We start from the raw sequence: 14,892 nt of genomic DNA, 5'->3' as shown, positions 1-14,892 counted from the left end.
GTTTTTACCTATATTTAAATATATTAAGTATTAATATGATACGGCACAAACTTGTGTGAGATCATTTCATGGATTCTTGTCCGTGAGACACGTTGAGTCAAAATCAAATGTAATACTTATACGAAAAATGTAATACTAATAATAAATAAAATACTTAAAGAACAATGACAAATACTTAAATGACTAGCACATGCTTTACCTAGGTTACTTTATTCAGTCTATACCCAAAAAACTCAGAATACATGAAAGCAAAAACAAAAAAAAAAAAAAAAAACAAAAAAAAAAAACAAAAAAACAAAAAAACAAAAAAACAAAAAAAAAAAAAATCGAATTTTACCTAGGTTTTTGTGGTCCATCGTCCTTGCTTCCTCCTGTGTGTTATTCGTCGATTAAGCTTTGCAATTTCTTCAATTTTGGTTGGGATTTGCTTCGAAGAATGTTGGAATCGATGCTTCGTTGCTTCGATTATGCTTGATTGAAATTCGATTTTAGGTTTTACGTTTAATTGTCTGATTTCCTTAGTCAAACATGGTCTCGGATGGGAAGAAAAGGTAAAGGAGAAGCTTCAACCATAGAATGATAGAAATATCCCCGGATTACACGGCTATAAGACGAAAATGTTAACGGTGGACTAAAAGTGAAACACTTATAATAATAGTGGTCGCAATATAACAAAACAAATAATGGTGGACTAAAATTGGAATAGCTCCTATAATAGTATGACAAAAAATGGAATTAACTCAATTAACCCTAACGTGGTTTGGGTCAGAACCCTTAATTTCGTTTTCGCTACAAGTAAATTAAACATCCTACACTAATACTAAGCGCTCATGGCCTAATGGATAAGGCGTTTGACTTCTAATCAAGCGATTGTGGGTTCGAGTCCCATTGGGCGTGCATTTTTGTCTTGAAACTAGAGCCGTCAAAATTGAATTTTACCCGCCGGGTCGACCCGTCCCGTACCGCCGTAGGTAGGGGACGGGTTCTTCAAATTTTGATCTGCCAGGAGGCGGGCTTTTTAACCCGCCCCGCCTGGGTCCAGGTGGGGCGGGTCAGGCGGGTCACGGGTCCAGGTGGGGCGGGTCACGGGTTTAGCCCGCTACTTGCTAATACATATATATTTAGTATTTAATACATGTTATTTTGGTTTGTGTAATTGTGTTTGTGTGTTATAACTTAAAGGATTATAGATTTATAGGAATACAATACTAGGTAGTGTTATTGTGTTAGTGTACTGTGCGTCTATACAGTGATATTTTTAATTATTTTTTTAAGGATATTGTACAGTGATATTTAAAAAAAAAAAAAATAACACAATAAAATATTGATTGGCGGGCTAGCCCGCCCCGCCAGCGGGCTTTGACATGACGGGACGGGCCGGCCACATTCCAAGCCCGCTAAAAGGCGGGCTTTTTAGCCCGTCCCGCTACGAGGACAGGCTTTGGTGTGTTTTGGCCCGTCCCGCCCCGTGAGACCGTCTCGACGGCTCTACTTGAAACAGGAACCATGTACAGAAAAGTAATGTAATAAATGCCTACGCAGGCCTGTGAATGTTTTTTTAATTACGGAGTGATATGTTGATAGAGGAATGGGGCCTAAGCCCAACATCACATTAGGCTAGAAAGTGGAGATCAATGAGTTAATTAGACTTAAGGAGCAATCATTATTCCATAATTATGGTCCACACATTTGTGTAAATCATAAATAAAAAATACATTTTAATATATTAAAAGTACATTATTTGTATTCATAGCGTATATTATTTGTATTCATAACGTACATTATTTGAAAATACATGATTTTTTTTTATATATTATCAAATAATGTACTTTCAGTACACAAATAATTAACTTTTAGTATATTAAAAATGTATATTGCATTCATGGTCCACACGGTAATTTGCCCTTAAAGGGTAACTAGGGCAAATTATTTCGTGGATCTGGATCCAAAGGTACACAATTTATCTTTTAAAAATTCACAATTTGTGTTTACCCGGGTTCTAAATTGTGTATTTTTAGTATTGTAATTGTGAACATCTAGAATATAAATTGTGTTTATTATTGTATATTGAATTCATGGTCCACACGGTAATTTGCCCTTAAAGGGTAACTAGGGCAAATTATTTTGTGGGTCCGGATCCAAAGGTATACAATTTATCTTTTAAAAACTCACAATTTGTGATAATCATGCATTGTATTTACAAATGTTCAAAACTTAGAAACACAATTTATATTCTAGATGTTCACAATTACAATACTAAAAATACACAATTTAGAACCCGGGTAAACACTATTTAAGATAAAATTGATTGTTAATAATGATAAATATTATAATATCTATAATTGAAATTGTGATAATACACGCCCAATTATTTACTACCGGGCCGTTACACGAATAAATAATGAATCGCGAAATGATTTCACACTAGTTTTTGTCATGTATTAAAGTTTCATATTTAATGCATGGAATGACTTTTTCATTTTTTAAAATTATTTTTCATTTTTTCTTCTTCATTTTTGATTCCATTGTTCAAAAGTAAACATAAAAATGATAATGAGTTAATGTTTCGAATCTAATAATAAGATAACAAAAGTACACAAACAAACACATTAATAGATACCAAATCCCGTAGATAACAAACAAAAGTACAAAAAGTGTACAACCAAACACAAACCTAAGTATAAAGGAAGACAACATTAGGTATAACCCATGACTAAGACCTAAGTATACAAATTTGTAACCACGGGATCACAAGTTCAAAACCTTGCCCTCTTAATTTGAACCAGTTAGTTATGGGCAATAACTTATGCTGATTTACCTTCTTGTGGTCATTAATCTTTTGTCAGCTAAAATTACAAGGCATGATTTACCCAGTGCACATTCTCAGATAGTGTGCAGGTTTATGTAGTTGCATTAGTGCATTACTACATGCATGGTTTTCACTCTCTTATTCTCAAACAATTCTAAAAGACATATATAGTAAAACTCCAGAATAATTTTCTTGGCTACCATACAGCCTCTAAAATGAACATTACCAATTATGTAGCCTTCCATGTTGACAAAGGTGGAGTATCAGAATCTTTCCAGGTTGAAACACCCGGGGGCTGCCTGTCGCCTTTCACTGCCGAAGCAATGGATTCAAGCTCCGACATGTCTTCCGCTATAAGATTCACAGACAAAGCTCCGATGTTTTGGTTGAGGTTTTCGATCTTAGTGGTACCAGGAATGGGGCAGACATCTTTTCCCTGGTGATGCAACCAGGCCAATGCTAGTTGTGATGGGGTACATCCCTTCTTGGCTGCCACTTTGTTGATCCTCTCATACAACTTGTAATTGTGCTCAGCATTCTCACCTTGGAACCTTGGATGACTCTGGAAAATTTAAAACATTTAAAATACATCCTTCAAACTTCAATGTAAGAAAGCAAAGGGAAAATTGTCAAATATACTCTTGAACTTTATTCAAAGTTATAATTGAACATGTCAATTTAGTGCATCGAAGTTTAAAAACTTATTAGTGACCTGTAATAGCAGGATCACTAGGGTTCCAGGATACTTTGACAATATTCTGGGTACCTGCGCAGGGAAGCTGGTGATCGGGGGCCACCAACTGGTTACCTTCTCCAGAAGGCGACCGGTGACCATTTGTCGGTAGCCGACTGTCTGTTTTCCCAAAAGGTAGCTCGAATATTGCTGAAGCATCATTGGAAGGAACCCTAGCGACCAGCTATTACAGGTCACAAATCTGTTTTTGAGCTTAGATGCACTAAATTGACATGTTAATGTGTTTGATTGCAACTTTTAAAAAATCATAAGTCTAATTGACTTTTCATACGAGTGTGTATTTGACCTTTTCCCCAACAAAAAATGATATATATTTAAATAGTAAACTCTAATATACCTTTCGCCTATCAACTTCTGATAAATTCTCAACTATTTTTGGACCTGACGACAAAAATCCTCGTCCCAGAGGACTGTATGCAACAATTCCAATCCCAAGCTCCCTGTATCATTTTAAGGAGGACATATCAGACTTAAAATGTTTATATTACTCCATACTATTTTAGGCCAAATATGAAACATAGAAGACCTGCAAGTAGGAATAATCTCTTCCTCTGCATCTCTCGACCAAAGAGACCATTCCAACTGTACTGCTGTTACCGGATGAACAGCATGAGCTCTTCGGATTGTTGAAGCTGAAGCCTCAGATAAACCTACGTATTTTATTTTACCTTCTTCAACCAGCTTTTTAAGTTCTCCCATCTTGTCAAAACACAAATACAAACAAATAAGAAACATAAATATATATATATATGCAGTGCATTATATTCGTTAAACAATCAATATGTGTTTTTGATTAATTAGTTTTTTTGTAACAACTTATTGCTCCAAAATGCTAAAATTCAAAAAGTTGTTCAAAGTAACTTTTCCAATCAATTTTTTGAAAAAGTCATTTTGTATGTAATTACCTATCAGCTAACAACTAATGTACTAAACAGTTTTCTATAATCAGCCAATGCTATTAACTAGTCAAACCTACTAACCAAATCAGCTAACGGCTATCAGCTAACAACCATTTACCATTTATCTTGTAAAAAGTTGATCATACCGTAACTTCAATGGGAATGTGTTTATCAATGCGGTGCTGATAGTAGAGGTCAATGCATTCAACATCAAGCCGCTTCAAGCTCGCCTCACATGCAGCTCTTACATAGGCAGGATCCCCACATATACTTTGTTGCACACTTGACTTTGTTGGGGTGCTTATACTACTTCTAATTCCAAACTTTGTTGCCAACTCCACTTTCTCTCTCATCCCACCTCCCAAAGCCTAATAAAACATATACTTATAGATAGTGAAAATTGCATTTTTTATCCTCCAAGTATATTTATTTAAACCCTAATAAATTATTGACATATTAGTGGCAGGAATAGTTCTCAAGAGACTAAAGACGTCACTTTGCATATCACATTAGGACTTAAAATAATCAGTATATAACTTAAAGATTAAGTCTATACTACGAGTATAATTAGATGACTAAAAATGTAATTTTTCCTTATAGATTCCACAAAGTTTAAAATATAAAATTTCAAGAAAAGAAGAAAATTAAACTTGACGAAACATTAGAAATCCAAATCTCTATCCCAAATGGGGGAATGTTCAAGCATCATGAACTACTTGTATCATATCATAATATCATATCCTTTGAAAAAACTAACAAGGGTTGTGTTGGCCGGAGGTTGTTAAAGTATAAGTCCATCAAGTAGGTTGGGATTGTTGGTTGAGTTGGCTTGTAAGCACCCTGTCCATCAAAAAATGTAATGGTAATTTTTAAGGAAATATTAATTCACTACTAACTATAATTTTGATATAGTGATAAATATTTGATCCTATCTCATTCTCATCCTAGTATAGTCTGTCGCATAAAGCGGGATTAATTGGCATGGAATACTACATAAAACAAGGAATAATTGGGGAATTGAACCGCTATAATGAAGACCTACCCTAAATTGCTAAAAAAGAAAATGAAACAAAATAAATAGAATATATAAAGAGTTACTACTATCTGAGATACTCTGAGTATAGTGATTTTATTACGTTTGGTGCTAAATTTTTAAATTGATCACCCATGATAGTTTGATTTTCAAATTGTTACCGTTCGTGGTCAAAGTAAAATATGGTCCTTCAATTATCAAATTTTAACCACACATCGTCCTTCCAGAATCCAGATGACCACAATTGGTTACATTATCAAAGTTGAAGACCATGGTGGTAAACTTGGATGGATGGAAACAATTTAAAACTCGAAGCATCAGCCGTGATAAATTTAAAAGTTTAGAACTAAACGTGAAAAAACTCATATGACATTAATTAATTCATATATATATATATATATATATATATATATATATATATATATATATATATAATATAAACACTAGAAATTAACCTTGGCAAGGAGAATCTCGTTGGTATGGGGGCCATAGACATCGGAGGTGTCGAGAAAGGTGATACCGGAGTTGAGTGCATAGTGGATGAGGTTAATCATGTCGGGTTGGGGCTTGGGTGTGCCGTAGTACGCAGTCATTCCCATACAGCCCAGACCCTGGGCCGAAACCTCCAGACCTTGCGACCCGAGTTTGATCCTTGGAACCATTATTGTTGCCATTAGAATTTCTCCTCCAGATGAGTTCTATCAGTCAAAGCCAATGGAATGGAATGAACTCATTAGTATTTATTACTATTCCTTGTGATGTAAGCAGTGACAGAAGCTTTTAGAGCATCTATAGTAGTCAAGGTTTTTTGTGGCTTTTCAAGTTCCTTGTAGGAGTGAGACAAAGGAAAATAAACGCAGTCTGACAACTCTGAAAAAAAAAAAGTAAAAAAAGGCTTTTTTAAGAGCATTCATAATAGTGGGTTTTTTTTTGTGATTTTTGAGGAATTTTTGTAAGTATAACGAGGAAAAAGAATATGGGAGAAGGGAGGGAAAAAAAATAAAAGAAAAAGAAAAAAACTGATTTTTTTTTTTAAAATAATAAAATAACACAGTTAGGCGCGCTGCACGTGTCAACGCGCCTGACACATCATCGAGCACGTGCACTGCACACGTCCATATGGCCAATTGCTGTAACGCGCACAGCTTCAATGCTTTAAACATTTTCTTATGACGCGTGCATTGATCTAAAATCCCTCATATTTGCAGATGAACCATTTTCTTCTCTCTTACCTTCTCTCTCTATTTCTCTCTCCAATTTGTCAAAATATCTCCCAAATATCCACTAATATTCACGCTTTAAGTCAAAGTGACTGCCAGTACACTCTGGCGCACCACAGCGGGCGCGAAGTGCGCTCCATTTGCGCACATCAGGCCTCCCCCATCTTTTTTTTCTTAAATTCTCTGCAAAACTTGCTTTATTTTTGCAGGAAGAAAATTTTGACAAAAAATCGCATGTTACATCTCTAAATATCAATATGCACTGATATTGGTGTTCTTATTATTTAAAAATTCCTTGTGATGTAAGCAGTGACAGAAGCTTTGATTATTCAAAATTGGATTACTATCATACTATCTCTATCAGCATTCAACAAAGTGACTGAAGATTTGAAAGGGATGGGTTGATCCACTTGTGGATTCTGCCATGTCAAGTCCATTCCTATAATTCTAACTCACTTTTAAAACGAATAATGAATTGAATTTCATTCTCAAGGTCATATTAAAAAATTATTACTCCTTATATTTTATCAATACATATTATTTTATCGTCACAATTATTCTTTTGTATTAATATATAAATTACAATCACATTGAAATGAGTTGAAATAACAATTAAGAAGAAAGAAAGAAAAATAAATTACTAATTCAAGTATTATATATAAATTACATAAATATTCAAATACATTTAATCATAAGAGTTAATAGGTGTAAGTTCATTTTTAGTCTTTCTTTAAAACAGTCTAGTTTGGTTTTAATATTATTGTGGCACGACCATTTTGGTCCTTCATCAAAAAATTCGTTTAAATGGCGTTAAATACATCGATATTTTAGTCTATTCAATTCTAAGTGTTAAGTCGTTTTCCACTTTTGGTCTTAAATTTATATTTGTTATTCCATTTTCAGTCATTTTTTCAAAACATTCCTGTTGCGGCTAACATCATTGTGGCTGACCATTTTTTACCCTCCATCAACAAATATATTTAAATAACATTATAAATGATGTTATTAATCACTTTAAAAGAGAATTATATATTAGTAAATATTATTTTATCTTCACAATTATTCTTTTGTATCAATATATAAATTACAGTCAAATATTAAAAATAACAGAAATCGAAAAATATTTGCTTTATGTATATAATTGAATAGAAATTATATTATTTAACAATTTGAAATAAAATAATTCATATTACATAACTATTCGAATAAAAACTTAATTTGAAATAAGTGAAATCATTAAAATTAAACAAAAGTAAGAAAATGAAGACATAATTAAGGTTAAACAAAGAACAAATTCAAAGAAATTGAAATGAGTTGAAAATAATTCTGGAAAAACAAGCACTAAAATGAAAAGTTACGGGTTTGATATTTGAATCGTGTAACATTCGCACTTTGGGCTACCAATTTTCGGACGACACTCATTTTGGAATTTGATTTGCAACTCCCCCCCCCCCCCCCCCCCCCCCCCCCCACTTTACTCATTCACTTTGCTAAGTACATAAGCTAGATTCCTAACACTGGTAAAATTTCTTCAGTCGTAGCGAGTTCCATATGCGATCGATCAGCCTTCATTCCATTGTTTCTAAAACTTATAAGTGCCCAGTCAGATAATCACGACAATTTTGTATGTTAATTCCCAATTTTTTGCCATTTTTCTTCCTTAGGTTGATGAGTGGCTTCTCAGTCTCAAAGTACTAGGTTGCCTATGTCGAAATACTTGGCCACTCGTCGCTCAGTCGCATCTCTTCGTTCCTCTAAGAAATTTTTTTTCAACTGTAGTAATTCTTCATTTACTTGGTCATCGTACTATTGTACTCTTCTGGTCAGATGGAGGATTTCCACAGGGGCCTTAGCATCGAACCCATAGGTCAGGCTAAAAGGGGCATCTCCGGTCGCTCGACATGGTCTAGTGAGCCCAAAAGATGTAATCAAACTGGTCGACCCAAGCACCACTCTCTTCCTCAATTCTTTTCTTCATTTCGTCCATTATCGTCTTGTTTGTGTTTTCTACTTGTCCATTCGCATAAGTAAGACATCGAGAATTTGGTGTGTTTGATGGAGTAGGTTAACCAGAATTCAGCGATTTCTTAGTTGTCAAATTGTCGGCCATTGTCAGTGACTAGGTGTTCAGGCAGTCCAAAGCGGCAAACGACTTTCTTCCATATGAACCATTGATAGTGGTATTTAGTGATGGTGACCAATGGCTCAGCTTCGATCCACTTGGTGACGTAATAATTGGCGACTATGAAGAATTTATGTCAACTAAGTGTTCGAGGCAGAGGATCCAGGATGTCGACTCCCCATTTGGTAAATGGGATGGATGTGGTGATCAATGTATAGAAGGTGATTGCTCGAGTTTGTTTCTCGGCAAATTTATGGCAATACCTTGTAGTGCAAGACCTTTTGGATGCAAGCCTAGACCATACTAGGCCAATAGTATCCTTTTACAAGCAACTTTCGATCTAAGATATTTGTTCCTTGGTGGGCGGCACAAACCCCACTATGAGCTTTTTCCATGATCTGGTCTACCTCCTTAAGCAGAAGGCATTTGAGTAAACGTCCACCGAACGATTTTTTATATAACTATTTGTCTACTATTTAGTAGGTAGGGGCCCTTCGAGTATTGAGAAGAAGACACGACAGTATATAGGCAACGCAAACCCCACTATGGGCTTCTTCAATGATCTGGTCGACCTCCTTAGGTAGAAGGCATTTTGAGTAATGGTTCGCAGAAAGATTTTGTTGTATAACCATATGTTTATTATCTAGTAGGCAGGGGCCCTTCAGTATTGAGAAGAAGGCACAACAGTACATGGAGTCCTCTGCTCCTATCACCATCATCTTGGCCTAAAAACCGATGGGATGATCGCTTGGGTCGTAAGTCCCGTCATACATGGGCATCGAAGGGAATTTGAAATTCCTCGACACTTAGTAACATGGTATACCCTCGGTGAATATATGGGCTGGTGGACAACAGCGATCGAGCGGTTGGCAAGTCCTTCCCACCCTCCACCTTGCATTATATGTCCCGAACTTCCTTTGCTAATTTTACAACATCTCAGGTTTGGGTTTCTTGGTTGATTCCAGTGATCCGCCGCTACTCTCAGTTATCTTCTTAGAGGAATCGACCTCTATGTATTCTACTCCTCAGGACATGTCGATCCGGTGCTCAACTATTTGGGCGACTTTGGCTCGTCGGTGGGGGTTAAGCCTGACCGTTCGGCTTTGCATACCAATTGATTAATTGCCACGACTTCGATGTTCCAATGTGGCTGGGTGATTTTGAGGACCCAAACTGTCCAAGATTGATCGTGCTGGTTGATTTTCTCGATTATCCAGCGAACTTGGTCCTCTTGTCCTTTTCTGAGATCGGTCCGGGTCAAATATCCTTTGCGGTTGACCATGGCCAACGGGGTCCACCGTCGTGGGGACTGCCACTTCCGGTGCCTGGATGCGTCTCAAGGCCTCCAAGAAGAGGCGTTCCACGGTTTCTGCCATCGCCATGTTGGGTCTTTTGGTGTCGACTGGACCAATGGATGATCGTACATCTTCTCCCCAAGGATCTTCTTCCGAGTTTCTCTCCATTGGCCAAGCAAAGCGACCAGACTGGGCATGGGAATTAGGTCTGCTCAAGGTTTCACATAGATCTTGAGTTAATCGTCCATAGCAAACTCTTTGAGTTTTGGGTAGGTGATGACCGTGTTTGAGGTTCTTGAGTTCTAATTGCTTGGAGGAACGAACGTAAACCTTTCATATATCCCCCAGACGGCGCCAATGTTGGTTTTATGAGTTTTGGGCGGTCAACCGTTAATAAAAAGAGTATATGAGAAATATAAAAAAGCATGTAAAGAGAATAAATATTTTGTATTAATGATAATCGTTTATCATCACTCCCATGTATGGGGGTCTAGTTATACAAGTGTACTTAGAGTTGATAAGCCTGAAAATATGCTAGTTTCTATGAGCTTTTTATAGGAGTTTTGCATTCGTTTTCATATAAAAGTCTTGCACTTTAGAGTAAAATGTCCTAAAAGCAGGGTTTAGTACGGAAATGCCTTCCTAAATATATTTTACTTGTTTTTAGGTACTTTTGTACGGAAAATGTGGTAAAAAGGTTAAAAGGAGCAAAGCCGGGAAAAAGAACGCACTGGGACTACACACGAGAAGAAGGAAGAGAAGGGGAAATATTCCCCATTTACACCCCTCCCCCCCCCCCCTCATGGCGTGAGAGGAGTGTGAATAGGATTTTAAAGCACCGGACAAAAGCTTGGGCGGAAGGAGTTAAAATCCTATTCACGCGCGGCCTCGTGCGTGAACAAGGTGACGAACCAAAATAGAGTATTTAAGGGCAAAAATCATATTTGGAAGGAGAGTTCAATTCATTTTTTAGAGAGTTCTTCTAGATTTAGAGAGAGGTTTTCTAGGGTTAGAGTATGATTATAGAGATAGAAACTAGATCTACAATAGCAAACATCTATTTTCACTAGATTTGGCTAGAAGAGTTGGAGATTCAAGGCATTTGGCAACGGATCTCCATCATTTGCTTGTATTTGACGGATCTAATCTTCCATTTGGGTAAAATCTTTCCTTGTTCTTCATTGATCATATCTATTTTTATCCTTTGTTGATTTAGATTTTATTATGCTTGGCTAAACATCTAGTGGGTAGGATTGTGGTGTAGATTTGTATTGTGATGATGATTTAATTTGTGGATATTTTGGCTTGTGATTAATTGTTGACTATGTGGATGTCTTGTTGTTGAGGATGATCTTTGTGACATTTTTGGAGTGGCCCAACTCCATGGATGATGTTGGAAACCTAGATCTAGGCAAGAGATTGCTAGATCCGGGTAGCCTTGATCCTCTTCATTTCCCCTTCTTCGATCCGAGAGGGCAAGACCCGGAAAGAAGTGAGGGCAAAGTGTTTGTTTAAATGCCTCGTAGAGAATAAGAATTCCTACGGGTGGCGTTAGACTGAATCGGCTAACGTATTCGCCATCCACTTCTCTTGACTAGTAGCGCACAATCTAATTGCCACAAATCTCCCATTTCGGGATTGAACAATCACACAATGCAATCGAAACCCAATCCGTACCACATTTCTCTCTCTAAGTAATCCCTACTCCCGCTTAATTTTAATCTAGTCTTATTACTTTCTTTGCTATGATCTTCCCCGCACACTCGCCCATACACCACTTACACTCCTTGCACCTAGTTTTCTCTTGAAATGCACCGTGACATATGATTGTTTTGCACTCTACTTACTCCGCATTGCCATCCTTGAGTACGACACTCGGGGTGGTTCTCACTCACCCCGTTCTAACTCTTTTCATCTCTTTCCACAGACGACCATGCTCATCTAATCTTTTGACGACGCTTCTAAATGAGAACTATAAACAAAAAGTGTCCGGTCAAGAGTCCTAAAAAGGAATTGATTCCTAGATTGCCTCATATTGCGAATCCTTATTACATAAGAATAGGAAGTTCAATCCTACTACACTACGGATTGGCCCAATCTTACTGTACTACGAATAGGCTCAATCCTACTATACTATGAATAGGTCCAATCATATTAAACTCATAGGCTACTTCATACTGGGTATCCTTCTTTGAACTCTTTCGCCTAATTACCTTTTGGGCCTATTACCCACGTGGTCGTGTTTCGTCCAATCAACTGCCTTAAAGAGTCCATCTGGTCAACCTCTTAGGGAGTGTTTGGAAAGTAGGCAAATGACTTTTGAAAATGAGTCATTTTACAGAAAACATTTTCATTTTTAGTGTTTGGTTGCATTTTAGAAAACTGTATCAATGTGTTTAGTTCATTTTCCAAAAAATCCAGTTACAAAAAAAACTTTAACATTATCCAATCACAAATTATTTCTAACTTCTATTCAAAACAAACATGGTCATCCTATTTTCATCCCTAGACAATCCACATGTATAACCCAAAATTCAAATGAATCCATAACACTCATTTACAGATAGATGGAAAGCAAAATCAAAGAAGATATGTATTAAAAAATTTTAAAAAAAAATTAAATAACATTGGTTCCCCAAGTCGAAAATCAGTCTGGTTTCTAACTTCAAAAACTAGTTCTGGTTTTCGATGCGGAAACCAGCCAGCAAGTTTCCGACTATGTTTTTTTGTCCCCACATTCGGAAACCGTCTCTGGTGGCAGTGATCCGTTATTGAAAAAAATCCAAAACTATAAATAAAAAAATAAAGAAAAATACCTTAGTGGATACCGTGGACATAGCAGTGGCGGTGGACAACGACGAAAAGGAAGATGCTGGCAAGAAGATGAAGAAGAAGCAACTGGTGTAGCAAAAAGATGAAAGAAGGTTGGTTGGTGTAGCAAGAAGATGAAAGTCGTCAGTGCCTAGTGTGTCTGTGTAAACTAAATCAAGAACACTAGAACTGGAGGACTCAACACGTGCCAACGGGAATCGAGAAGATTTACCCAATTGACACGCATTACACAAACTAGAATTACATCGAATAGAACTATTAACCTACTAACCGAACACGACTGCAGAATACGAAGTAAGACACGATGATGTGGATGTCCTAAACAATCATGCCACACTGACGGAGATGTACGAGCTGTAAGAAAAGCTGAGGGAGATGACGGGGAAATTGGAAGTCTATAAAGGCCCCCACGACTATTGCCTTTAAGTAGAATTTTCTTGGTGTTGATATCCTTCACAACAAAAAAAGACGGGTGAAACTCAAAAAGCACCTTATTATCTATTGCAAATTTTTGAACAAATAATAAAGATGTAGATAGACTGAGAACATGGAGGATATTAGATAATTGAAAAGAACGAGGTGTGGTATTAAAAGAAGCATGTCCTACATGACTAATAGGAAGTGCATTACCATCACCCAAACGCAAAGTGTCATTACCCGTGTACTCTTCTGATGTAGATAAGGCCACAATATTTGGAATCACATGGCTGATTGCTCTAGTATACGGAATCCAAGCCTAAGAGCCATCTGTGGAGGATGATCATAACGATTGTAACAAGCCAAAGCTGAGTGCCCCGTACGACCCTAGATCTGATAGACCGGCGGTCCGCCATTACAGCCGTTGCCACCGCGTCCACGCTGACCGCCACGCCCAACTTGCGACCTGCCGCCGCCACCTCCACGCTGGCCACCGCGACTAATGTTCTGTCCGCCGCGGTTATTGACGTGGTCGCGGCTAGTGGATCCACGACGGGTCTGCCCGCCTCGCAGAACGGTGAAGGCTACCGGTGGAGCTCCAGGAGCCGTACCACGGATGAACTCCTGAGCACCAAGAAATTCGGCCAGCTCGCCTAGGGTTACGGTACCGCGGACAAACAGAGATGCAGTTAGGTTTTGAAACTCTGGCCGTAAACCCCGAAACACATAAAGATTCATCCCGTCTAACCCGACCAGTCGACCGGCTAAAGCAAGATCCTCCAAAATAACACGGGCACGACCAATACAATCAACAACCGTGGAATCTCCCTGGCTCAGAGACTGGAGTTTACCAAGGATATTTAACTAACGGGTGCAAGATGCGGAAGCCAAAGACTGTTCAATTGACTCCCAAACCACCCGTGACGTACGACATCCAATGGCGAGGTGAATAACTTCTTCATGAGAGAAGAGATCAACATAGACATAAGGGCCCGATCATGTCGAAACCACGTGGCATGCTCAGGATTCGGGACCGGCGAGGCACTGTCGACGGCGGGAGGAAGGGCGCCAGACTGGGATGAGATCCATCTACGAACGACATGAGACCATGTCCGCCAAGAAACGGAACGACTTGAGTTCTCCAAATAGATAATTTTTATGGGTAAGCTTAATACTGATAAAGTGATGAGCAGTAGAAAGCGAAGAAACAACAGAGCTAGCAGAAGACGTGATGGATGCATTGGAAACGGTCCGGGTGGAGGAATTAGCAGATTCGTCAACCACTGGAATAGAAAAAAAAAAACCCTAGCTTAACTAATACCAGATGAGAACGGTAGAAAATTGTATATTATTGACAGTAATAACAATGTACATGTAAGGGGAATATATATACAAGAGGAATCATAGGGAGACTAGAATAGGGAGTCCTAGATCCTAATTCTAGTCCTAATACTCCCAAAAAAGAGGAGAAATCATTTTCTTGAAAATCATAGTCAATTTTTTATTAACTA

At 37.7% G+C, this 14,892-nt stretch overlaps 1 protein-coding gene, 1 long non-coding RNA gene and 1 other non-coding gene across 4 annotated transcripts in view; 2 read left to right on the top strand and 1 right to left on the bottom strand.

Moving 5' to 3' along the window:
- Positions 1–824: 824 nt before the first annotated feature.
- TRNAR-UCU lies at positions 825–897 on the top strand. Its single transcript has one exon. It is a non-coding gene; the product is annotated as a tRNA-Arg (tRNA).
- Positions 898–3,035: 2,138 nt separating this feature from the next.
- On the bottom strand, positions 3,036–6,190 carry LOC109175167 (auxin-induced protein PCNT115-like). Its single transcript, XM_019324420.1, has 5 exons — positions 5,951–6,190; positions 4,609–4,830; positions 4,090–4,262; positions 3,901–4,003; positions 3,036–3,371 (listed from the first exon to the last, which is right to left on the bottom strand). The coding sequence occupies exons 1-5, from the start codon at positions 6,167–6,169 to the stop codon at positions 3,039–3,041; spliced, it is 1,050 nt and encodes a 349-aa protein (XP_019179965.1). The 5' UTR covers positions 6,170–6,190; the 3' UTR covers positions 3,036–3,038.
- LOC109175172 overlaps positions 4,305–14,892 on the top strand; it is a 19,194-nt gene continuing 8,606 nt past the window's right edge. Inside the window, exon 1 of one of the 2 annotated variants that reach the window (XR_002053258.1) lies at positions 4,305–4,317. This is a non-coding gene — a long non-coding RNA (uncharacterized LOC109175172). Of the gene's footprint in view, positions 4,318–10,657; positions 10,670–14,892 lie in introns of those variants that run through there. The other variant, XR_002053257.1, reaches the window with a different exon arrangement.

Source organism: Ipomoea nil, unplaced genomic scaffold, assembly GCF_001879475.1.
Source record: "Ipomoea nil cultivar Tokyo-kokei standard unplaced genomic scaffold, Asagao_1.1 scaffold0684, whole genome shotgun sequence".
NCBI classification, from domain to species: domain Eukaryota; kingdom Viridiplantae; phylum Streptophyta; class Magnoliopsida; order Solanales; family Convolvulaceae; genus Ipomoea; species Ipomoea nil.
The sequence above is the reverse complement of the archived record's forward strand: the minus strand, read 5'-3'. Positions and strand labels throughout refer to the sequence as shown.